At 45.2% G+C, this 26,292-nt stretch overlaps 1 protein-coding gene across 6 annotated transcripts in view; it reads left to right on the top strand.

Annotated features, from left to right (window-relative positions):
* Nucleotides 1–26,292, top strand: part of TSPAN4 (tetraspanin 4) — a 433,966-nt gene that overhangs the window by 55,952 nt on the left and 351,722 nt on the right. For 3 of the 6 annotated variants that reach the window (XM_050711235.1, XM_050711234.1, XM_050711231.1), the window contains one exon: nucleotides 9,166–9,259. Coding sequence is in view for 1 of the 6 variants with exons in the window: in XM_035552207.2 (XP_035408100.1) it covers nucleotides 8,899–8,963; nucleotides 9,166–9,259 (159 nt within the window). In the remaining 5 variants the exon portion in view is untranslated. Of the gene's footprint in view, nucleotides 1–8,883; nucleotides 8,964–9,165; nucleotides 9,260–21,933; nucleotides 21,953–26,292 lie in introns of those variants that run through there. The other 3 variants (XR_004779536.2, XM_035552207.2, XM_050711232.1) reach the window with 2 other exon arrangements.

Raw genomic sequence — 26,292 nt, 5'->3', positions numbered from 1 at the left:
GGAGCCTTGCTTTATACATACATATATATGTGTGTGTGTGTGTGTATATATATATATATTGTTTCCCTCCATTTTTAAGTATAAGCAGTAATTATTTGTGTAGTCTACTGCCTGTTCTGCCTCAAGCAAAACCAAAACTTTCCTGAGCTAGACATATCAAATAAGTACTGAGAGAGAATTCCTGCTATCAAAAGGCAGATTCAGGCCGCGTCCCTGGGCAGCACACCGACCCGGGCGGGCAAACATGGCGCCGGGCGTCAGTCAGGGCGAGGGGCGGTGGTTGGCGCAGGGAGGGCGGAGGATCCCTCCCCACTCTGGCTCACCTACCGGCTGCCTGCCGGACTGCAAACCCAGCCACGGCCACCACCAGGCGGCAAGCGGTCACCAAAAAGGTTGTGGTGACCCAGGCCGAGTGCCTGCCCCAACATGCGGCTGTTCAGGTCTCTGGCTGCAGGGGGTGCCAGAGCCTGTTGCTGCCATCGGAGGGTGACTGAGATGCTGCCAGCGTGAGGTGTGGGCAGGTGGAGGAGCTGATCAGCCTGGTGGAGGAGCTCAAGGAGGAGGTGCAGAGAGTAAGGGCTATCAGCGAGTGTGAGCAGGAGTTAGGCCTGCGGAGTCACTCCTTGCTGTGCCTGAGAGAAAGGCACTGGCATGACACACCCCAAATAGTGGGGGATCCCCAGCCCTGTTGCTGTCAGGCAGAGGGAGGGGACCTGAGAGATGGAGAGGAATGGAAACAGGTCCCTGGTCGGCATCACAGGTGAGCCCCCTCCCTACCTGCCTTGCCTCCCCAGGTGCCCTTACACAATAGGTTTGAAGCCTGGGAGCTCGAGGGACACGGTGATGGGGATGTGGGGGAAAGTCCATACAGGAGGCTGTCTAGGGCAAGGAAGTCAACTGCATGCCTCGAGACTGCCTCCACCAAGAAGGAAAGAAGGGTGATGATCGTAGGTCACTCCCTTCTGAGGGGAACAGAGGGCCCCATATGTTGGCCAGATGCTACCTGTAGGGAAGTCTGATGCCTCCCAGGGGCCCAGGTCAGGGACATTACGAGGAACCTTCCTGGCCTGGTTCGCCCCCGCTTAGTGATTTTGGACCCAAGATGGAGCAATTACATGAAGTATTGCTTCCATTTTATGTGAGGTGCAGAGATGCGAAGACTTGAGACCTGTTGATACTGATTTGCCTGTGACAGGAATTGGGAGAGGAGGTGAAGAACTGTATCTGCTTTCAGGTAGATGCAATACTGTGCAATGTGACATTACTGTAGCTGACCTGACACAAACCTTTCAAAACTCCTTAAATAATGTGAAGATGTTGACTTCTAAGCGATTTAGGGTCTCTTGGCTGAGTACAAAATACTTCAGTGACTTGCAGTGTCATAAGTCAACCTTCATTTCTACAGTGGGTCTTAAAGCAAACATAGAAAACAACAGTGATTCTTGAAGAGATGCATTCAGTTTTCCCTGGGCCCAGTGGTGCTAGCAATCCCATTTAAATCAGTTCCTCCTCCAGAGGGAAGGTTGTGGCACAGTGTAGCTGGTTTTTTTTTTTTTTTTTAATCCCCAGAGAAAAGGGGACTTGGGCCTGAGAGCATGCATGGAAATCCAGTGCTTAAGGCTGTCAGAAAGCTGCTTCGTGCAGCACTCATTGAAATGAAGAACTCTCTGGATGGCATAAATGCTGCTGTCCTAGCCCAGACAGATCTGAATTCTGCCTTACTCACTGACTAGGTCACATCCAGTGCTGAGACCATTTGCCAAATACCAGTGCTTTTAAATTACTGCACAGCAGCTCTTCATTTACTGTTAAGTGCCTGCCATAGCTGCAGTGAGTTTTGCTGCTGGCCCAGCAAGAGCCCATTATTTTGTAATAATGGCTGATGGGCTCACAGCTGATGCTATGGTGCCCTGCCAGCACAGGGGCCATGCCCGGGTTCAGTGTCTCTGTGACCAGATGGAGGATTGGAGCAGAGGGAGTTGCTGCAACCAAAGATGGAAAATGTATTTGGTTTGTGTGGTTTTGGATGGTGGGTTTAAGAAAGCAAAAGATAGCTAGACTTGTCTCAAAACTGGGAATGTGTTGTTAGATCTGAAGTTACCACGGAGGGCAAAGATAGGATGGGTGTGTTTTCTCGCTGGAAATACCATGGTAAAAATTGTATGATGTAGTTCACTGCCTTGGAGATTTTCTGGGAGCAAAATGTGTGCCTTAGTTTTGTTGCTGTGGATACATGAAGATAGCAGTCATTCTCAGTCACTGGCTTAAAAGGAAAAGCTTTTTTTCTTTTAAAAAAAAGAAAAAGCACAAAAGGAGGGGGAAGGGAAAGAAAGAAAAAAGTACTTTGCAGAAATCACAGCACTAGGCAACTTACAGTGCCGTGACTTTAAGTGCTTCACTTAATTGATTGGATTAGGAAATTAAATGACATGTAAACTGGTGGTGCTACCATCAGAATTTCTTTTGCCTGTGTTGGCTGCTCTTCCTGTCTCCCTCAGTCCTCCGCAGACGCTTCTGAGGGCGTGCTTGGGGCATGCTTGTGGGATGGCATTTACACAGTGGCTGCTCCCCATCGAGCTGGGCGCTCGCTGTGGGTGCGTTACAGCGTCATGGGAGGGCCTGGAGAGCTCTGTGGCTGTCTCCTCAGGAAAGTCACTTCTGCCTTCCTGCGTGATGTCAAGCGCTGTGGATTATGTCAGGGCAGCTTGACATATTGCTGTGACTCAGTGTTGTGCTGCAGTACTAGCTGGGTTGCGGAAAGAGGGTGGTGTGACCCTGGACCCTAGCTGCTGTGCCGTCACTTGGCTGCATTAGCCTTGCTCAGAGTATTCCTGCACCCTGAGCTTTGTCCGGAGCGTGGGCAGCATCCTGCTCTTCCTGGTGTTGCCTTCCTTGCAGTGCCTCAGGTCTGAACCCACCCCAGTGTGGGAAGGATAGTACTCCTTGTGCTTATGAGGATGAGAAGGACAAACGTAGGCATTACGGTGATGTTGGAGGGGATGCATCAGCTCCTTGGGAACTGGAATACCTCCTTTGGAAAATACCTATGACCTTTGAGACTTAGTGAGAGATAGTTGGCTCTGTCTACTGATAATGTATTTCAGGAGTTAAGTACCTGTCATGCTTCAAAAACACCCTGTGCTTCTGAAGCCTTGGAACAGTTTTAAGTGCTGGGCAAGTACTGCAATGAAGGCATTTAAGCAGTGTGTGTAAAAAAAAAAAATATATATATATATATATATATATGTAAATTGTGTATATGAGATTAAATGAAGTCTCTGAAAAGAAACCTATTTAATGGTGAACTCAAAATAATGTCAAATCAAGTTAAGACTTAAACTTTCTCTAACTGTTTAATAGCACTTGAATTTAGTAGTAAGTGGTGTAGGTTAATACTAGGGCTTTAAAGGAAGATGAAAGTGCTTGAACCACAGGAAATCAATGGCTTAATTGTCTGGAAAAAGTCTACTACAGTACCAGGACACCTTCTGAGAGCAAGAGCCTATTCCACAGGTGTAGGGGAGAATGTTTGGCATTTACATTTCTCAGCAATTTCAGTTCTATCAGGTAACTTGTGAAGTTTTGAGTCTGATTGGGAGTTGAAAACATCTTTATTCAGTTCTCTCCTGGCCCAAGCAAAATGAGATATTCTCTTTACTCTGGTAGGACCGTCTGTATTGAAAGAAAGTATGAAAACACGACTGGTTCTGTTTTAAAAACAATCTTGTGTAACATCTGCTTTGATAAACTTGCTTTCTTCTCTTGATGTACCTTCAAGTTTGGGGCAGTTTAGGTAGTAAAGTTCAGTTAAAATGCTGTTTCTGCAGGTTTTAATTGGGTTTCAATTTTCATTCAGGGACATCTTAGCATAACGTAAAAGTTTAAAAAAAAAAAAAACAAAAAACCAATAACCCAACCGTAGTAAAAAGGAAACGCAGCATTCATCTAAAAATGGCAAAAATAAACTTGAATAAGTGTATGATTTATTGCATAACTGCTTAGTTAAATGAATGGTGATGCATCTTCCTTAACAAATTTGTGTACCAACCTCTAGTGTAGGGGTATGTTAAGCTAACATCTCTATCTTCACAGCTACAAAGCAGGGAGAATCAGTCCTCATTCAGAGATAACAGTTAAAAATGGAAACTAGGTTTAAAACTGCTGACCTTATCCGAGGTTTTGTATTTGGGACTTTTAATCATTTTGATTTAATTAAGGACACTGCAACTACTAAATTATCAGCGCGTGTCATAACAGTACCTGAATTATGAGCGAACGGTCAGCATCAGGCAGCCTTTCCCTTCTGGCAGGCGCAGGAGGATGTCGTGGGAGCTGCTCCTGTGCTGCTGGTGAGACGTGGCATGTCCTGGTGTCCCGTGGTGGCTGAGGCCGGGTTGCTCTGCCACAGGTGGCTGTTTGAGCTGGTGCTGTCCTCTCTGGCTGTTCTCAGCTCCACGGCCACGCTTGTGCAAGCCTGGGGAAGAGAGGAATAGGGATGCCTGGAAACCTCATGAAATTGTCTAGCACAACACTCTGGATTTCACGTGATTATTTAAACTCATTAATGATTTCTGGACCCAAAGTAACCGATTTTATTTAAAGATACCAGCACAGATGGCTTTGGATTTCTTGACGTTCCAGTAGATACGAAGTCAGATAGCGAGTTAGATGACAGTGATGGAAAGCAATGGCTGATGCCAAGAGGCTTTCAGGAAGGAATCTGCTGTTTCTGCCTCCCTTACAGGTTTGCAAGGACTATCGGCCTTCTCAGGCTGCACTGGGATGGCCACGTCCTACCCATGGGACGGATCGTTTGCTGGGCTGATTCCACCCAGAGTACCTGGTACATGTAAGAACTTAGCCTCTTCTTCCTGCTCTGTACTGGGGAGCTTGCCGTGACAGAAATGAAAGCTCCACCCCAGGAGAAGAGGGAGCTTTCTCATGGGTCAGGCTGCGATGGGGAAATAGCAAGCGAGGATCCCAGCTCTTGCAGCTTTCAGTGCTACGCGCCGAGCACAGGTGCTGCTGTGAACAGAAACACAGAATGCGAATACTTAACAAAATCTTCTCAAAGGGATGCCCCACTCCACGTGATCCTATCTGGGATGCTGCTAAAAGTTTACACGTGGCACATGGTTACTTTGCTTGGTACAGGGTTGGAAAGCGCGCAGTATTACAGTAGTGCATTCAGTAGAGTAGAAAGAGGTCAGATCTTACAGTCTGCCAGCCCTGTAGCTGTGCTCTGGGTCAGCTGCTTCTGAATAAGCAGGAGCGCTTGTCTATTTACTTGTTTCTGTAACTGTCATTTGGTAACACAAAGGTGAAAGAGGAGTTCTCTGGAGCCTTAGTCTTGAACAGAGGAGACTTAGTCGTACGTAGATCTCAAAAGAGTACAGGATCACAGTTCATCAGTAATGTTTGCAGCTCTGTACCATTCCTTGGCATAGGGGATGTAGCTGTGAGCCAGAGCTTTATTGGATTTAGTGTTTACTAAAGAGCTTTTCTTGGTGCCAGAAAAACTCGATAGCAGCAGCTCCTTTTCAGAAGGCAGCAGTTCAGCGCAGCTCCCACCTGAACATCCACGTGCGCTCAGGAGCTCTGGGCAGTGCTTGAACAGTCATCTGCTCTTTGCACTAGCTCTAATCAAAGTTCACACATGCCTGTCCATTTAAGAGTTGAGATAGTAGTGTATTACAAGAAGATATTCTGGACTTTTTGTAAAGAGTAACTCTAAAGAGTAAAATCAATCCAGGGGCCTTTGGTGAGGAGTGAGGCAGGTGCTGTAGGAATACAACTGTCAAGGTCAGTGCTGATGTAAAGAGGATGAGGATAGTGCAGGCTTCAGGAATATATATTAATATATTTCTATATATTAAAAGCCAAAACCACTAACAACACACGGGCTTCCAAGAGGGTGATTCACGTGTAGGAGCTTGAGCAGGTACCAGCTGGAGGTAGCAGCAACTTTGCTGATCTTTGAGTATGTGGTGATGGGCTTGGCAGGAGAGATGCATGCTGCGGTCTTCTGTGAGGCTGAGGAGATAGCCTGTATCAAGCAGCAGGAATTGAAGGAAGCGATTTCAAAGGAACAGGATGATGCCAAGTTGCCAAGTGGAGTTTTTGTTTGCAAAAGGGAGAGTATGTAGGCAAAAAATTCAACGTTACCTTTAAAAACTAAGTTAAAAATGAAACGGGGAGGGGAAATGGAGAAACCAGTGGGTTGTGGCACATAGGTGAAAATTGCTGACATTTAATTTTGATACTTTCCTATTAGGAACACTGTTTTGGTTTTGTTTTTATCTTCCCTGAGCAATGCCCAGGGAAGAAGAGAAGTACGAGGAGAGCAAGTGAAGGAGGAGAGCATTTCAAACCAAGCAAACGAGAGCAGCAGGGCTGTTGTCTAGTTCAGGGTGTTCCAGTTCCTGGAAAGCTGAGCTGTCTGTGACAGGTCTTTAATCAGACAGTTTGAATTTAGGCATTAGGACTCCATTCACCCTCTCTTGCAAAGCTGTAATTTCCTCACTTAGGAAACCCGTGAAGTGAGCCTGAAGAAATCCGCTAAGCAGTTGGGAGCTGTCAGAGCCTTCTGTCCCCGTCGATGGACCGCAGGTTGTGCGCTGAACGTCAGGCAGCCGGGAAGCTTTCGGCACAGGCCAGGGCAGAAAGTTTAAATGCGTGCCTCTGGTCTCTGGAGCAGGACGCCTGGTGTAGCTGGGTTAGGAGGGAGCCCTGTTGCCCTAATTGGGGTGACACCGCAGCTGACTTTCCTGTTGGTATCCTTAAAGCAATGCTTCAAGGCCCTGTTGTGCTCAGCAGCACGTGGTAAATAGACATAAACATCTTGTAAAAGATGGTCCCTTGTTGAAAGAGGAGGCTAAAAAACCTGAGAATGAAAGTGGAGGCGCAGGCAGGCAAAGCGGCTTGCCTGCAGTTGTACATACAGGAGGGGAAGGCAGCCTGTCCGCAGAGAGGGAAGCGGAGCCCTGGTCTCCCTGCTGGTGGGGCTGGGACCTTCGCTGCTGAAACTGCAGCTGCCTGGGCTCCTGCCTCGAACAGGCCAGGGGACATCTGTGCAGGGGCTGTGGTACTCAGAGGAGGATTTGGCATGCCTGCTGGGCCAGAGGAGTAGACTTGAGCACCAGCCTCTGACTAGCGTAACACTGCCACTTCTGCTGCAGCCCCATCTCTTCCAGGAGGTGGGATTGCAGCCCGAGTAGCCTTATGCGACCCAGCTTTCATTAGCGTTGTTTAACAGGCGTGACGAAGCTGTGGCAGTGCTGGCTTTTATGTCATCGCCCAGCCTGACTGGAGACAGCGTTATGTACATGCTCCTGCAGCTTCTCTGCCTTAGCTGTCGGGCTGCGTGTGGCTGCGATGTAGACACAGCTGCAGTGGTATGTTACGCTTCGTTCGGCATTCCTATAGAATGAAAAGGCGACATTAGGATGGGATCTGGGTCAGGGCAGTGCTCTGTCCAGCTTGTTTTCTCTTTCATAGCAGCCAGGAGCACTTGCTGAGCCGGTCAACACCAGCCCACAAAAGTTGTGGGAAGAGAGGGATCCATTGGCATCGTTATTACTTGGGCTTCTCGACTGCTCACACTCAGTGATTGAATTTGTTTTTCTAGGAAGAGTCTTTGCTGTTGTGAGTCACTCTGGCTTAGAAGGATTTAGCTTTCAGCTGCCTTTTGCCTTAAAAGGTGATGTTTCTTCTGGTATTTCTCAAGTTTAAAAATACAATAAAATTCTAAAAATTGTCAGGCAGCTCTCCTTAAGAAACTCTCGATACTTGCTTCCTTCATTATTTGTTATTTTTTGTTTTTCTTTTTTTTTTGGGGGGGGGGAGGCAAACCAAAATAAGGCAATGTTTAGGGAATGCACTACTGATGCTTCTTGGGGGCCTGCTTGATTTATGTGGCAGTGAAACATCAGGCAGCAATGCTCCTGCACGTACCAGGGACGTAGCCTACTTTCTGTCGTGCTGGATTTCTAGAGCAGCTGGAAATTAGTGGCACTCAACACGTGAGGTAGTGGGACCTGGGGTTCTCTGTCTGGTTTTGGTTTAAGGAGTCACGCCATAGCAAACCAGCCATGGTTGCTCTACAGACCAGATGTCTTTAAAATGGGAAACGAGGCTGTCCTCTTTGCTGTCTGTGGTCAGGAGGGATGTCACTCTGTAGGAGCTGAGCTTTAACCCTAAGGAGATTACAGGGGTGCAAATTGCATTGCACTTAACTAAAAATCTCTGCAGTGTTCCAAATGTAATGCTTGATATACATTAAAAAAAGTCCCGTGGCACAAAACAGTAGTGTGATCCCTCACCTACTATAACTGTGATAAAACTACAGTGGAGGAGGAAGGGCTTTTCTTTTTAAGAGGTCAATCTACACTACAGACCTTACCACTACTTCTGGAGGTGGAACCAAACTGTTGATGATGCGTTTCAACATTACTACGCATTTGAGTATAGCTGTAACCCTGCTTTTTCCCTGTGCAGAAGCATTTTATGCAATTCTATCCCTCTCATGCAGCAGATGTCTTTCATTTCGGGGTATTTGATACATAAGCTGCTCCCACCAACCAGACTGGCTTTGGTGGCATTTGTCAAAGTCTGAAACTTGAATGATTACAAAGATTTATCATTATCAAAGTCACTTGCTGTGACCTTCTCCTTGCACAAGAAACATAAGCTTGTGCTCTTTTCTGAGTGCTTTCTGTGCCTTGTTCCCCGGGAGCAACAGAGCTTGTTTCTTAGGCTGCTGGCGGACCATAAATTGCAAGGAGATGTTTTACAGGCACTCTCTACCTGGACTTTCCCCTGCATGCCCAGCATGCTATGTCTCTTGCCATTGCACATTCACTCTCACTTTATTAGCTTGTGTGTGGCTTTCCTAAGAAAATGTTATCCCTTTTTAACTGTTTTTTAATTGTGTTTTGGAAACGTGCAAGAAGAGATCTTCTCCAGTAAGTCAGTCTGTCTTCGGTGACTTGAGTTTCATTCTAGTGACAAACTTCATCGAGGTTGAAGAGTGTGTGGGGGACTAAGAGGTGGGGAGAAGACTGTGAAGTAGTGAGCTGTAATCATGGATTGAAAAGTGTTCCTGAAGTGACGCTTCATCATTGCCTGTCTGTTTTACTCAGAAATCTGTTGTTTTGTCTCTTGCAGAAACACCACCAAAGAACTGGACACTATTGCTGTGGGAGATCAACAGCAACTTCCAGCTGCATCTCGTGCACCAGCTGTAAAACCACCAATCGCAGTGAGTTTCTCTTATATACTCTATTTTCTCCAGTGAGGATTCATTAATTGTAATCCATGAAAATAATCGTATCCTCTGTTTAGACTTTGTCCATTCACTTTACTACCACAAAAGATTTGATTTACCACTCCCAAGCCAAATGGGTATGGAACGTTTTTTCCCCTTCATACTGGCAGATTGGTATTGTGCAGGTGCCAGAAAAGGAAAGCTTTCAAGTCTTGCTGTGTCTTGAGGTGGGGGCGTCATACTTCGATTGTTCTGCTTATTTATCCATTGACCAAAATGAGAATTGGATCAAATATTTTGCTCCTGAGAAACAGCTTCTGAAGTAAAGTTATTTTAATTAAATGGAGGAGAGAAAACTATTGCTTGGGCAAAGAAAATTGACTTGACTACTGGTTCAGAGTGCCAGAAGAAAGCACGTCATACACTGATAGTCACAGGCAGGTGAAAGGAGAAGGGGTCACAGTGCTGGAGTGTTGCTGAATCTGTTCAACAAGTGTACTCTTAAAACAAGAGGCTGGAATATTCTCAGGGCTGTAAGGAAGCTTGTTGACCAATGCTATTTGGATACTAAATGAACTCTTGAAAATCCTTGTTCCGTTAATTTTTTAATAATTCCTACCTAAGTGAAATACTGAAGAAGAATGCTCCCCTAGTCCTACCAGCTACCTGTGAATGTTCACGAAACTTGCCCGTGACTCTTTTATCAATAATTTTCTTCTCTCGGTAACGCAGTAGAACGGGTTCAAGTGATTTTTGATATTTTGCACAGCTTAAAATGATATAACGATTGTTTGCAAAGTCATCTCTGGTTTTGTATCTCGTGGGGAATCTGTTTGCAAGAGTAGAAGGGCAGGAGTAAATCTAGGCCTGTGCAAGTGGTTGCTCTGAGGAAAGCTTGAGGATTCAATAAAAAAAAAACAAACAAAAAAAAGGTAAGTGCTTAAGGGATCTTAGGACACTTGTACAATTAAATGGCATTGAATATTGACATGCTATAGAATTTGGGTTCTGGGGGTTGGGTGGAAGGGAAGTATTTGTGCTCAGGTAACTGAGTAACTGATTCTCCTGAGAAATAATGACAACAGCAGGAGGAAACAACTCTTTAAAAGGAAAAGCCCCATATCCTCTCAAAGGATATAGGAAAAAATTGGTTTAAATGTATGTTTCTAGCCTTTGTCAATATTGCTGATGTATAAATTATATAAGACTTAGTAAAAGGTCGTTTCTAGAGAGCTATTGTTTCTTTGCCTGGAAGGACCCAGCCAGCTTGCAGCATACGCAGTGAAGAATACCTGTCAGAAATTGAATATTGAGTGAAGGTAATCTTTCTAATGAAAAGTAGTTAGAAGCAAGGCAGAGTCGAAGGAAAAGCAACTGCTCAGCTGGAAGACTGCTTCCAGTGCTGCAGACGTCCTCTAAGATGCATATTTTATGTATTAGGAGTATTGATCAAGGCCGTGGTGTGCCTCACGTTAGCACTGTTCTTCCTGATCGTTGCGATAAAGATTTCTTAACTCTTTGAGTTCCACTCCTGTCTCTGTGAGCAAGTACAGCACATGTGGTGCTGCTGTGACGGGGGACTCAGCATTGGATATGGTGGTTAGTATGCTGCTTTTTTCCTTCTAATTTAGTGCCTTGCAGAAATAACTGTTTTAATCACAAAAAGATAAAAGGCTGAAGCTCAGTTTCTGTACTCACCTCTGAGTTTCTCAAGTAAATCTGCAAATGCTGCAGATACCTCTGCTGAAGGTATCATGATCTTGTCATAGAAGCTGCCTGCGATTTCTCTCCTTTCCTCCCCTCATTAAGCCCTTAGATCCTTGGTCCTGCCTGCAGGCGTTTTGCCTGACAACTAGACCATGAATTCGTGCTGGGTAAAATACAGGAGGGAGAAAAGCTTTAAGTGAGACGTGTCCTATGTCAACTGACAGAGCACTGCTCCTGGCAGAAGCTTCTTGATGCATGGACAGATACTCAGCCGAGTCTCCTGACTGTAGTGCAGACATGCTGGTTTAGATCAATTAAAATTTCTGAAAAATCGTCTGCAGCTGTGGTGGTATCATCTTAAGGGAGTCGTAAAGGGGTGTCACTGGGAACAGTGCCTGGTATGCGCATTGGAGATGCGCTGAGCTGAGTGCTATAAAGGAGCCCTAGACTTTGCTTCCGCAAAGAAATATCCCAGGCTGCTTTTTGAAGCTCTTGACTTTGACTGAAAGCAGGATTGCATCCACACACTTAAGCCTGATTTCTGTTCCTCTTGAGCTGATGTCCATTCCCTTCTGATCCTTTACAGTGCTCTCAGAAAACTGAATCCAGGTTGAACCCGTGGAAGCCATCTCCACTAGTTAAAACTAGCCTGTGTCAGAGGGTGATGTCGAAAGCCTTTTCTGTGCTATAACACTTGGCTGCCGCACCCTGCGGAGGCAGGAGTCTGCAGCTGTGGCTGCTTGAACAAGGCTCCCTGTGGAGCAGGTGTGATGCTGGATGCCTTGCATGTGCTTCTAATGCTGACCCGTGCCACCCTCGTCTTTCTGCTGACTTGCCTTTTGTTTAACCAGTGGGCTTCTTGTAAGCTGCACAAGTGCATGCTGGCAGGTACGCCTCTTGAAAGGAGAACGATCTGGAAGCTAATTAAGAGCTCTGCAAATCCAGCTTCATCGCCCTGGTCTACATGCAGATTCCCTCTGAGAATTCAGTAGTGTGATTGTCTCTGTGCCAGTTTCCTTTTTGTTAAAAGATTCTTCCCATCTAGGATGGGAGCTGAGGATAAACATACAGAGCTAGCAAAGGTTCCAGTATAGCAGTGAAAGAAATAAGTATTAGGATACCTTTCTCTAGTATTTCTGCTCAGCCCAAGTTGTATCCTTGAAGTCTGTTTAGCAGTCACTATGAGGTGATTAGGAATGAGGACTGTGGATGGATGGGAAGTGAGGAGAAGGTTGTGTACCATGCTAGTGACGCCAGGTGTCATCCCAGCATCGACCAGCATCGAGCCTGGCTCTGAGCACCCAGTGTATCTCGCCTTCCCGAGTGAAAATGCTCGCTTAGACTTGGGACAGCAGCAGATGCAAGCAGCTTCAGGTTCATGTTCCTCACCTGCTGTCCAGTAGCAGCAGCTTTGTTCCTCGTGTGGCTGTCTCGCAGTGCTTTGCCTTGTTTGGTCACGTTGCTTAACTCAGCTGGCCTGCCTGTCACACGTTGGCTTCACGTTACAGGAAGGACTTCTGCTTTCCAAATGTCACCATTCTTTTTCAGAATGTGTCCATGAGTAGAATCTGGATAGGATTGATGGCTATAAAACATTCCCTCTGAACTCCGAGATGAAAGCGAGCCATTTCCTTTCTCTTTCCAGAGGGCTCGTCTACTATAAGAGGGAGGTGGGTTTTTTTTGCTTGTTTATTTTATTTTATTTAAATGTAACTCATCAGGTGGTATAGGAGTTTCTATGTCAGTCCACGGCAGCATGCTGTGATGCCTCATGCTATGGGAAGCTGGGAATATGAGAATGAAAGGCAACTCTGCCAAGGGGCTTCAGTCTTCCTTGATTTTTTTTTTAATTCTCCCCTCTTCTCTCTCTCCATGTTGGCTACTAGAATGCAAGGGCACTGCTGAAATATGATGGTGGTTAATCTTGTATTATATCTTTGGTTCATCCTGTCTCATAACTTGATCCTCTTCATGCCAGAGCCAGTTACCTTAGAAAATGCGAGGAAGCAGGCTGCAAGGAAGCAGGCAGTTCTGGGGGTACCACCAGCTCTGCGGAAGTAACGCTGTGTGTTTGATCCTTATGAAAACGTTTTGAAGAACCGAACAAGAAAGCATTGTAGGAATTTGGAGGGTAGATTAATAGCATTCCTGTTTTGGGCTGTTTATTTGTAGCTATAACTTTTTTTTTTTTAAGGCAAAAAGTATATTTTTAGCCTGCCTTTTTTCCCCCACCTTGCTAACCCAAACAAATTTCCTTCCTCGGAGGGGAGGGTGGAGTTGGGAGGAAGGAAGGGTGGGTGGAATTAAACTGCTTCATTAAATCAGTTTCAAGATCATCAACACACAATTTCATTTTCACGTTACAGTTCTGAGTACACAAGAGTCCCTTTACACTTTGCAGAGAGGGGAAGCTTTGTGTGCAGAAGGGGAGAGTGAGGGCCTCTGAGACAATGAGGCGGTTATGGAAAGCTTATGACTTTTGCTGAATTTTCTTCCTTCCTGCATGACTTTTTTTCTGGTTACTTCTGTTAGGGTTTAGCCTGTAATTTCCAAGGAAAGGTGGGGCTTGGTGATAGTTTGCATTCACAGCTCCCAGTGTAGCGAGATGCAGAGAAGGGAAGGATTCTGGTAAAAACAGGAACGTCAATTAGACATTGCTACACTGCCAAAGGTGGATGTTCTCGCTGAGATCCCAAAGTATATCTGGTAAGAGGTAAGGCTAAGAGTAGGGGGTTATGTCAGATGTAACTCATTTGAACAGGGGCACAATGAGGAGGGGAATCAGGCTCTCCTGAGTCCTAGGATGTATGTTTTGATGGTTTTATGGCAAGTTGCTTCTGATTTAGAGAGAACAAGAGCAACTAGCACCTTTCTTACTAGGTTGATATGACTTGAGCTTTAACTTTAATATAATTACTGATTTTGGTGTGCTGTAGAAAGGGTTGATGAATCTAGGGCCTGTGGATCGAGTTTGCAGAAAGAAGCACAGATCCCTGGATTGTCTGACAGCTCAGCAGCCAGTGTCATCTGGCCAATGCAGAGTATTGTTGCTTTCTTCATTCCCCCCTGAATCTCTTGGGCTTTCATGTTGGTTCTTCAGCATCTGTGAAGGTTTCTCATCGCTCTGTTGATGGGAGATGAAGCATCTTTGCAACAGAACTTATGTGAAGTCTCCCTCTGGCAGCAAAAGAGTGGAGCGCTTGTCCTGACTGACTGTACAGGCTTCTCAGGACTGCGTCATGAATCATTTCTTCTTGAAACGTGTTGACCCTGTTGTGTGTTCTCCTGTGCTGCTGGAGAACTGACAAAGAACAGACATTACGTTTTGTGTTTATTTAAAAAAAAAAAAAAAAAAAAAAAAAAAAAACACGTAACACATCAACAACAAAACACCCAAGCAAACAAAAAACACTTTCCTGTTTTGGAAATAAAGTAAATTCTGTTTTTCCCCATCCTTCCATGTCAGGAGGTTCCTAATTTTCCTCTTGCTAGTCACCAAATTACTGAACCCTGTGTGTGAGCTCAGCTGGAAAAGAGAACCTGACTTTCCGAGCCTGTGTCCCAGGGAAGACTCCCTGCTGCTGAGGATCAACACGGGACAGGAGACTTTTCTGCAGACTCTCAAATTCTTTCTTTATCTGCTTTCTTCTCTTCCGCTTCTCCTGCTGGGAGGCTGCTCCAGAGGATGATTGCTCCATACTCAGCTTCTCCTGACCTGCAGCACAGGAATCTTAGCTCATTTCTGCACCAGGATCACCCTGTGGGTTTAAACAGCTCTTATTTCTTGCTACTTCCCCCAGCCAAGTCCATTTGCAGGGACCAGTCCTGTCCATTATCAGGCTGTGTTCTGGCAATTTGAACAAGTCGAGCTTTCCCGAGAATAGGCCTCATTCTTAGCAGCGATTCTGTGCACCTATTTTCATTTCAGTTAATCATCTCTGAATTGTAATGTGACCAGAACTGTTCACAATACGAGTGGCTGGGAAAGGGCTGCTTTCAGTAACACTAATTTCAGCATTTAGCTATCAATTGCGGTTTAAGCTAGGTTACACGTCTGAGAAAGATTTCCTGGTCTTGTTCTGAAGACATCAGTAATGGTGGCTCTTTTTCTGCTTTAGGGGAGTTCTGTCAATGGTTCCTTTGATGTTTAAATAGGTACATTAATTTGAATAGGCAACATCTTAGCCACTGCATCTTGAAATGCACGTTTTGTGTGTGTGAGAGTTTACTTGAGGCTTTTATTTTCCAGAAATTTCATTTTCTTGGAAGTGCTCTTATACTTGTAGAACATGTAAAAACAATTAGTGAATTATCCAGATATGAATTTCAGAATCTGAGCACTCCCATTCCAAGTAAAGGTCCCTTTTAAGGTATCTTTCAGTATCCAAAAAATGTCTGACTATCAACTTCCATCCCTGGATCACACTGGGCACTGCACCAGCAAGAATATATGCAAAGAATGAAAATAAAGTCCATTATTTATGACCCTCTCTCTGAGCTTCTCTGGCTTGTGTGAGGAAAGTGGAACTACTTGGAAATACTTTGCCTCCCCTTGGATTTTGGGCTTCTTTGAAGGTTGTCTTGATCTTTGTGAATAATCTTTGGTTTATACGTTTGATTTCATGCCAGCAAACTAAATCTTTCTATAATGCGCATTCCTTCAGGGTTTGTGTATCATGAAGACTTGAGGCATTTCTTCCACTGTTTTGTGCAGTAGCATTTCCCTTCAACTGGCACTGAAGAATAGAGGGATGTGGTTGTGAGCAAGGCAAAGTCAGGAGCTGGTATGTGGTTGTTCCGCAGGCTCTGTGCCTGTCTGAGGGCAAGCTGCACAATTGCTCTCTGTATCTGTCCTCAACCTAGGGGCAATGGCATTTTGTCTGGCCCAGCTGAGCCCTTGTGCTTTACTAAATGCTTCTGGTGACATGTTCTGCTTAGCTGTTGGGGTTACAGTGATAGTAGCACAGAGCTGCTAGGGGAGATCAGCTGGTGGCCCCTAAAACCCATCTGAAACAGCAGTGATATCTGGCTGAGCTTAATGGTCTCACTGAGGGTGTTCATGTTAGGATAGGATGCTAGTCATCAGTTGGTCCTAAAATTAAGTAAAAGTCCAATTTATTTTTTTCTGAGGGGGTGGTGGTGATGGTGAGGAAGCTGCCTTCAGGATTTTAACTGAAATCCTAGCATGAACCCCCTTCCTGCTAGATTGCTCTGCCAACATGCTCATACGGCTTGTCAGATATATACATTAAGAAAGCACCCATCTTTAAATGTATTCATCTTCTCTAAGATGGCAGCCATCCTTGTGCACTGGGTCTCCTTTATATCATTTGAAGTATATCATAAACTTAGCCAGTAAAGTAACTTGCCACACATCCCATTATCCTTGAATAACTTTTCGGGTGTACATTTATAGTCCTTTCTACCTTCTTTCTTCGTGCTCTTGGGGAGGAAAAAAAAATACTCCGCTGCTTTTCAAAGTATTCTTTTCCTGCTATATCAAATGTGGTGTTAAAGTTCACTGTGCAGTTCTCTTCTAGTCACTTGCTGTAGTCCTTTAAAAGTAAAATTACATAATTTATATAAATTCAGAGGAGGAAAAGTTGAAGATGTCTGTACCAGCCTATTTTTTAATCCTCTGTGGAAGCTTGGAAAAATTCAGGTGAGTGTTCTGGAAAGCAATTAGCATTTGAAATTGAGGCTTAGATTGGACTGTTTCTCATGTGTACTGCAGGAGGTGTTTCTGGAGTCCCCTTGCCTTTCGCTGGTAGGAGTAATCTCTCAGTTTTAATAAACAACTGCTTCAGAGTCATGAAGCAGCTTCCCCATAGCTATTCATCCTTGATAAAGAAGGTGGTCAGTGTCTGGTTTACTTTGAATTGAGAGATCAGCTCGACCCCTTGTAATCTTGAATGTGTCTCTTATGCCTCTTTCCTGCCTGGAAACAGCCTCTTATTTGGAATTTAGTCTGAGTAAGACTGGTTTATTTATTTGCACCACAGAAACATTTACGAGCTGTGACTAGCAACTCATACTATACTCATACCCTGTACAACGCTAGGGCAAGAAGACGGTCCTTAACCAGAGAGCTTTCAACCCAGCGTGGAATAAATGACCGCTGCATTAGCAAATACTTCTGCCTGAATAGAGACTTGGTGCCAGCTGTGCCCAGCCCTCCCAAAGGGAGGGAGCACACGGTTCATCCTACAGGCTGGTGAGAGCTGTACTTCCAGTACAGTTAGTCTGTACAAAGCAGGTATGTTGTGCTTCTCAAACCTGGACACACACCCAGGGAGCTTCTCATCCTGAGCAGCATGTGGAGAAGATAGCGAGCAGCAGGGGGCTGCTGGCATCCTGGTGAAGGCGACCCAGTTCTGGCTGTGCTTTTGCCAAAGAGCCTCTCCCATGTGTACGGAGAAGGTTTGTGGGCTGTGCAGATTGCTTTTGCTACCAGCTTCCATCCAGATGTCTTATGGGGCCTGAAAGGGGAGAGGTAAAGGGACACCCGTGGCCTTTCAGCGGAGCCCTGGTCAATGAGGGCTGTATGAGTTCTTTAGCCAGGGCATGGATTTGGACACTTGCAGTCTCTATCATTAAGTTCCATTTTAGGACTAATTTGTCTTGTTCACCTATCTAAAAAAAGAAAGTGTTTTAACAGTAGCAGGGGTTTATCTTCCCCTTTGCCCCTGGAAGCAGCAGTTGACCGCAGGATTAAAAGCTGAGGGGCAGACCTGCCAACATGAATCTAAGGGATAATTTTGAAGAGGCAAAACTCTGTCTCGAGAATTTTCCTCTGGCTCGGTTCATGCTCTTGAGCATCACTGAAGTGCTGTTTGTATCAATCTTCAGGCTCATGAATAGAGCATTGCTCTCATTTGTATTTTGGGTGTGTTTAAAAGGCTATCTCTGCAACTATAAGGGCTACATCTTGATTCATTTTAATTGGTAACATAGATTGTACAGAAACTCAGGACTTGAATTTGCATTCTCCAGAGTAAGACTTCGAGTCAGCACAGAAAGAAGATTCATTTTTGCAAACTCCATGTCTGAACTTGAGTCTCAAGTTAGGTGTGCTGCTATCAGTTTGACAGTCAGTGAAGTGAATCTGCCATTAGCTTCAGACGCCTAGAGACTAGCTGTCTGCATCTGAGCTATGGGGACTGTCCTTCCAGTCAGTAAGAAGTAGATGTTTTAGGACACAGATCGTCTGACCCTGTTTTAGACAACTGCTTTAGCACAAAATGCGTTCTGCCCTGGAAGCGTTTCATGCTCTCCAGCAACTCTATTGGCAGTCTAGGCAACTAGTGCAGAAGTTCATGTTGCTGCTTGCTCAGATGAATCCCATATGAAATACTTCCGCTTTTCAGTTTTAATTGATTAGGTATTTTCAGCAAAGCATGGTCAAAGACATCCTGGTACCCAGGAAGCAGGTTGTGCACTATATCTTTTCTGCTTTTATTCTCCAACTCTCTGTCTAAAGAACGAAAATTATTCCATCGTGACAGGAGCATTGGCCTTCAGAAAGCTCCTTTTATCTACACAAGTACTTTCTGTGGTATTTTTCCATCCACTAGCGTTGGCCTTTTGCTTATCCATCTTAGAGCTGGATTAACTTCAGAAAGGAAAAAGGGCCTTGTATGGAACTCCGAGACATTTATTTCTTTGACCAGTAAATCAGTATTATAGTTCCCTGGGGACTGGGAAAGAGGTATTATGATGGAGCTATACTTCTAAGTCCACTTTTCCTGAATGCTGAATTTCCAAGGGGAAGGTATAAATCTCCTTTGACACAGAAGAATCTATATGAAACAGTTTTTGGTGGTCTCATTCTCTTTGTGTTTCTTTGCCTCCCTTTTCTGCCTTCCTCCCTTTCCTCAGGTGCTATGGTATATTACTTAGTTTCCTTTGAGGTAAGTATAGCTTCTTTGTCACTGTATGGAACACATTCGTATTCAGGAGGGCTTTTTCCTGTGTCAAAGCCAATATTTTGTTGCTTTGTAACACTAACCTTCTTGGAACTCTCCAGCTAATATTTTTCTTTTCCTCTGTCTTTTATTGACTGTGGTACATTTAGTATTGCTTCCCTCCCCAGTAATTTTTTGTTTTTTATTCATGACTAATACATCCATTTTATGAAACAATGAAGCCCATTTACAAAGGAAAGTGAAGCTGGTTGCAGGGGCTTGATGGAAGTGACAATAGGAGGCACACTCTTGAGTCATGTTTGTTTTATAAATGAGGCTTAGTGTGCAGCAGAGAGGCACAAATTCTGTTGGCTCTCCAGGATCCTTCTGGCTCTGTTTAGGTATTCTCTTCTACAGCGTGACTCTGAGGCACTGAGCTGAGGCTAGCTGGAAACAGTTCTGTTCAGCAGAGAGGGCAAGGAACTCTGGTCCTGTTGCGCGTCCGTCCGTGGCTGGGAATTCACATGGCATGCAAGGAAGGAAGGAGGACTCACCTGCATTGAAAGCATTAATCGATGTGTTCAAATAACATTTACTTTTCAGCAAACCACATTTTGCCCACCCTCGGTTTTCTCTTTAATTTATAGCTACTCCAAACCTCAGTTGTGCACCTCCCTGTTGGCGTTCCCCCAGCCCCACGAGGATGCTGTCCAACCAAAACTGGAAACAGCTGCTCTTTGTGGACATGGAGCACTCAAAGTTTTGATTCCCTGCTTTGAAAATGGTGGAAAGCCAGTGAGTGAATGGCAAATCTGGCCATCTAGCAAACGAACAAAGACATTCAACCCACCGGCACTTCTCATGATGAAGTAGAGCTCTGATGGGAACAGAGCAGTAGGAAAGAGTCGTCGGTGGGGAAATTTGGCAAGTTAAATGTTTTTGGATGTTTTAATTGGATAGGTTGGGAGACGGGGAAAGAGATGATGATACTGGAAACAAGTCATGGAGTCCTGGGAATGGGATGGAAAGTAATTGTAAACATGACCAGCAAAATAATCTACTTCATGAGCAAATCCTATTTAAATGTAAATTACCCAAAGTGATTTTTTTATTGGAATTTTTAGCAGCATGATGTAGAAAGACAGAAGTATTTTTCCTCTTGTTTAAGTATGTGATGCAGACAGCTGTAGAGAGCTATAAAGACCCCACATCTCTCTACCTCTTCACACATTCTTCTTTCCTTTAGACTCCTTGGAGCCGTTCCCTGCAGCAGTGCTTCCAGGTAGTGACAGCTAGGATGTTCACTTCAGTCACCAGAGCTCTGTCAGGGCCAATTAGCATCCTAATGACTGGCATGTACCATCTTGATAACATTCAACCTGTGCTTTGTACCAGGGGACCTAGCCTCTTAAGAACCCATCTTGTTTCATTTGGACCATAGCAGTTGTATAAGCCTGTTTAAAAAAAAAAAAAAAAAAAAAAAAGGAAGATAAAAGAATTTCCATTTCATCTTGTCTTCTGAGTCCCAGGGGCTTTGGCACAGAACAAATATACTGTCCTTTCCTTTAGCTGGAAATGATGAATCTGGGCTAGGGAGAGGGGAGCTGAATCAAACAGCTGCTCTTACAGGTTCTGAGGACCTGGGGTCAAAGCCTCAGCTGAGGTTAAGCAATGCAGCACTCGTTCTTTCGAGCTGCATTGAATAAAACAATCAAAGACTCGGCTATACAGTCTTTAAACATTCAATACCTGGCCAGTGTCAGGGCTAGCCTGGTACTTTCCTGGAATTACAGCTACCTGTTGTTTGGCTGTCTGCTGCCAAATCCGCTTTGCAGTGGACTAGCATCAGCAGTCAAAACTGTGCTTTTGTCCATCAGTCAAACCAGGGCCGAATGCTGTGCAGAGACCTTTTCCAGCAGCACGGACTAGGGCATGCAGCTGAGGAGAGGTTCCAGAGAGATTTCACAGCTGCTCGCCAAGGTCAGTGTGTTGGAGAGGCCAGGGTGTAAACCTGCCACTCAGACAGCTTTTTATCAGCACCGAGATTCCTGAGGCTTTGTGCTGTGCCCTGCCAGGCTGCAGAGGGAGCAGATCCTTGGCAGTGGCAGTTAAATGCTGCCACGTGAAATCAGCACGCTTCTGGTTCATGTTTTATTGTTTAGGGACAACACGCTTTTCCAGAGAAACTCATGCATCTCTCCTGACTTCCAGTCCTAAAAGGCAGAGTTGTTCTTGTTAACGTGGCATTGCTGTCTAACCCTGCCCCACGTCCTAGCTCTTCAAGGGCTTTAATGAAGCGCTGTGATGCCGGAGCCAGCTGGCTGGCACACTGTTAGAGCTGGCACAGCCACGCTAGGTCATCTGGAGGGAGAGGTCAGCAGTTTAATGGTCCTTAGGAGAAGCCAAATAGCCTGTGATGCTAAATCAGAGAAAAGTGGCTGCAGGGCAGCATGTGCAGCGGCTGGACTATAGCTGCAGCAGGGAGGATTTGTTTACAGTGAGCCTTTCACTGGTGGTGTGAAACTTTAACAGAGTATTATTTGAAAAAAAAAAAAAAACATTGCTAAGATTTTGAGGACACACAAGTTCCATAATCCCAAGTGTGAACTCTGGAGACTGAGTGAGCAAGAAGTGTTGCTGCTGTTATTAAGGCCATAAGTATTCTTGAAAACACAAGCAAAAAAATACCTCTTCCACCTCCCGGCCCAGCCTGTGAGGCTGAAAGACAGCACATTAACATATCCGCATGGTGCATATGTTATTCTTAAAGCTGCTGTGAGAATTTTGTCTTTTCCTGAATTCTTTGCATGGTGTTTGCATTTTTCTATCAGCATGCTGTCATATCACTATGACAACTACTTAAATTATGATTTTAGATGTGGTCTTCTGAAGCATCACAAGCGCTCGATGGCTAAGAAGGCTGCGGGTAAGGGACTGACAGGAACACTGATGTTCATTCAAGTATTGGCATATACCTCAATCTCTTCTGGACGTGTCACCTGGAGACCTAAACCTGTGTCCTGGAGCCTATTTTCAGAAGTGCCACTTGGAATATCACAGGAGCTGTTACACCCTGGTTGGTATGCACTGAGCCTGCTTTCATTGTGCATGAGGTGTAGAGCTAAGAACAAACAGCAGAGCTGACTTACTACATCTGTACATAGTACCCAGGACTAAAGGCACTCCTGAGATGGCCTATTTGAACTCTGCCTTTTCTGTTCTCTTGTGCGCATGACTTTGTTGCTTTTTGGGTAGATAGCTCTGAGGCTTAAGCCCCCTGTGTTCCTCTCTTGTGATCCCTGTGCATTCCTAAATCTGACATTATAGGGTTTGAGATTGCGCTATACTGCTTTCTCCAGGCCCTCATGTATTAAGCCCTACTCACAGTCAAACGTGATGGCCCAAAGCTTTGTAAACAAAGACCATCTAAAACATAACCTCCCAGAAAGGGATTACTGCATAATGATCTCTCTCAAGTTTAAGTGCTTACTAAAGTGTCAAAACCGTGAGAGTTGGACGAGTTGAGGTAACAGATGCTAACAGGGCAGTTTGTCCCTACAGTAGGGATATATACCTACCCCTGACCTGGAACTGTTCTACCTCCCCCATCAAAGCAGGAAAGGTAGCTAGCTTTCTGTGGCTGGTGTAACAGGTGGGTAGTGCCCTGCAGCTTTCTAAGGTGTGTGTCAGAAGAGAGTGTAAGCTCTCGGGCTAGGCTTCAGGGCCTCTGCTACAGATGTTGGCAACTCCGCATGTGTCAGCTTGGAGACTGGTTCAGTTCCCCACACCATAGAGCAGGGCAGAGCTGTAGTGGGAGCCTGAGCCAGCCTTCCTGTGGTGGTGGAGTTTCTCAGCCTTCAGTCATCTGTACAAGATTGAAACCAGAGGCTGAGAGGTAGGAAACTGGGCCGAGGCTTCAGCTGATCCCCGACTGCCCTGGAAAACATAAATCTAGTTGATGTAACTGGACATATCTGTTGTAGCCAAATCACTTAGATCTGTAACTCTCACTTGATCTCAAGAGGATTAGGTGCCTATGTGGCTTTATATATCAAAATGTTCTGCTTCAGTTCTCCATTTGTGAAATCAATCAAATACTACCTCTTCTTTTCACCTCCCAGCCTGGCTGCATAAAGATGCCAGGGATTTATCCCGTGGATTTTTTTTTAAACAGCTGGGACATGCTTTCAGTTGGGTCTGTCGTTAGGGGGTGACTATTGCCCTGTGTCAGAATAGACGTCTGCTACTCAAAAGTTCTGCACAAGCACATGGGCAAAAGTCAAAGTCTGTAGCTCAAAGTAATGCGTGGTCAAATCACTACTGCGGACACTTGGGTTTTCTGCAGTATAGGACAATTGCCAGAGATGGATGTAAGTGCCAAAGCCTTTCTAGAGAAAGCAAACCTCAGGACTGTATGATTGCACTAGGCATTGCAAATGGCTGCGTAAAGACTCGAAGCTATGTATTTTTGGAACACATTTATTCTTGGTGCAGCTTAGATCTCAGTTCAGTGATGAATTGCTTTAAATTTGAAAAAGACCTCTTTGCCCTGGTGTCAGAATGGATTATAATCTTAATGGTGACTTGGAGGAGGAAACAAATATATGATGAAAAAAGCACAAGCCAAATAATGCATAAAGAGAGAGTATGAAGAGCAGATACTTCCCGAAAGAGTCAAGGGTGGCTGAGGACTGGTAAAAACAATGACTCTCTCCAGCATTTCCAAATACCCGATCCGTGCAGTTCTTCTAGGCTTGTAAAAACTTGTTTCTAAATCAAGGATTTTTTTCATGTCCACTTCAATTAAACCCTCTGGAGAAAAATCTTTGTTTCAACAGTTCAGCCTCCTTACCCTTTCCAACTAAGTTGTAGGAGCTTGAAATATCTATTCCCAAGGCTCTTGTGGAAGGAACCTGCAGTCAGCTTTTCCAGCTGCAACAGATGGATGCTAAAGAGGGAAAAAAAAAAAAGAGTCTAGGGTTAAACTTAAAATTTGTACAAATACTTGAAAGATGCCATCGCCCCACCCCTCACAAAACTTATCTTAATTTCTGAGGCCGATTTTCATCCCAGCTGCAGTCCGCATACTTAGTTCTGCACAACTTCTTATCTACTGCCTGGTAAAGTCTTGTCCCAGTATCATTACTGTAGATTAAACTTAAGAACCATGTGATCTAGTGTAAGAGCTGATTTTTTTTTTTTCCTGAAAGCAAAATATCCGTTCTGGTGTTTGTGCTTTTTGAGGTACAGAGTAGGATGGCTCTACTCTGCCCACCCCTTCAGCCCCCACGTACTCTTTTCACTCATTCTACAAGTGCATGTGAAGCATTAGAGTTTTTTTAATGAATCTATAGAGTTAACTGATATAACTTGTGATTCTTGGCTAAATGTTATGTCATCAATCTAGAAAATGAATGAGCAATTAATAATTGATGCTTAGCTCTTTCAGTGAGCCCCTTGAGAAACCTGGATCTCCCCCTGTCCGTCAAGTGGGAGAGGCTTGCATGAGATGCAGGGGTCTGCGTCGTTCCTGGTGTGGCATCAGTGCATGGTTTTTAGGCAAAGCCTTCTGGAGGAGTAAAACCCCGTCTGTCTGACTGCAGCCTTGCGCATGTTGCGAGCGGAGCTGTGGTAACGAGCTTCTTAGCTGTAAGGTACAGAGTTGCCTAGCTTCAATCCCTGCAGCTGCAGCAGGCTGAGGGGACACGTGAAAAGCTACGGTCAGGTCCCATGCCTCAGCTAGCACTGTTACTGCTGGTTTGCTGTAATTTGGTGCTGGATCTGAGGCCATAACATGTATCACGCTGGGCACATCTGCGTTGTCGTGCAAGCCCTGGCACACTGTGGGAGCTGGCAGTTCTGCAGTGGCTTTGCATGAAGTATCACATGGAGCACTGCGTTCAGTTAGCTCTGGGATAAGCAACAAGTGTCACTGAGTAAAAAAAAACTTCTGTTGTATTAAAATCACCTTCTGTTCTGAGTATTTTCATTTGGCAGCAGGCTTGTCGTGAATCAATACAGCGTGCCTGTGGCCAGTAAGGAGAGGACTTAGGAGCTTGGTGCTGGGAATGGTGTGGAGGTCTCGGTGCCTCTGGAATGGGCTTAGTGGCAGGACTGCCTTGCAACCCATTATGTGCTGATCTCTGAAGGAACAGCTGCTGAGGCAAGGTAGTCAGGTTGCTAATGGGTGGCAGGAAAGACTTAGCTTTCTCTACTCTTTTGCTGCTTGAGCTGTGCGTCATCCTGACCAAGAACTCTGACTGTAGCGTCAGGCTGACTGGTTTCTAAGCCCTGCTCCGTGCAGCCCTGGGCGGTTTAGGAAACAACAGGGGAGGAAGCATGGGGGAGTAGTGGTTAGAACACGAGCTTTGAGGACCGGGCTCTATCATTGCAAACTAGATGAAAGTAGGTTGGTTTCTTTTCTGTGTGGTTTCTTTTCTGTGTCCTCGAGGGACAATGAAGAACTTAAATGCTGTCACTGGCTGCCTGAAGGCGGCTGTGCCCTTCTGGTCTGCTGTGGCTGGTTGGCTGCAAGCTCAGACATGACTTAAAATGCAGTTCTCCTAGGTTTTCTAAAGTTAAGACTCCAAGGCACGGTTCTGCAACAGCGATCTGCAAAATTTCTAGCTGTGCAGTTCATTCCAGTCTGTGTGGCTCCTGAGACAGTTCATTGTCTGTCAGAGCTGCACGCTTTCTCTCTGTTCCAAGAATGTTTACAAATACTATATTTCTTGCTTAATGCTTTAAACATCTCTTCCTCCACTTCCCAGGGCAACCTTTCCCGCTACCCAAGTGCAAAGCACTTGTCTTCATTCTCAGAGCAATTCGTAGCTGATCCCTGCCCTGCAGTGCCGAGACATGACTGTCCCCATCTGCTCTGTTGGTCCCGAGGGTTCGTTTGTCACGCTTTTCCACAAAGCCTCCTTCCTGTTTTCTTCCACGTCACCTCAGGCACCTAAGAGGTGAACCAGTTAAGGGGCAGTAGAGCTGACAACTCTTGTTCTCTTCTAAACTTTCCCTTAGCCCTCTCCTATCAGCAACAAGCTAGGAGGTCATAGAACCATAGAAAGGTTTGCGTTGGAAGGGACCTCAAAGCCTATCCAGTTCCACCCCCTTGCCATGGGCAGGGACACCTCCCACCAGCCCAGGCTGCCCAAAGCCCCATCCAGCCTGGCCTTAAACACCTCCAGGGATGGGGCAGCCACAGCTTCTCTGGGCAGCCTGTGCCAGGGTCTCACCACTCTGAGTAAAGAATTTATTCCTAATAGCTTATCTAAATCTAATGCTGGCCACCACATGCTTGAGACAGCTCTCTCCGCCTCTCTCATCCTCTGAAAGTGCAGTGAATTTGAAGGCTCGCATAAGAGGAGCACGTGCTTCCTCATCAGTGAGAGGAATGGAGCTAGCTGGGGTTTC

The sequence above is a fragment of the Cygnus atratus genome, chromosome 5, assembly GCF_013377495.2.
Source record: "Cygnus atratus isolate AKBS03 ecotype Queensland, Australia chromosome 5, CAtr_DNAZoo_HiC_assembly, whole genome shotgun sequence".
Classification (NCBI taxonomy): domain Eukaryota; kingdom Metazoa; phylum Chordata; class Aves; order Anseriformes; family Anatidae; genus Cygnus; species Cygnus atratus.
Note: the sequence above shows the minus strand (reverse complement) of the source record. Positions and strands in the feature narration are given on the sequence as shown.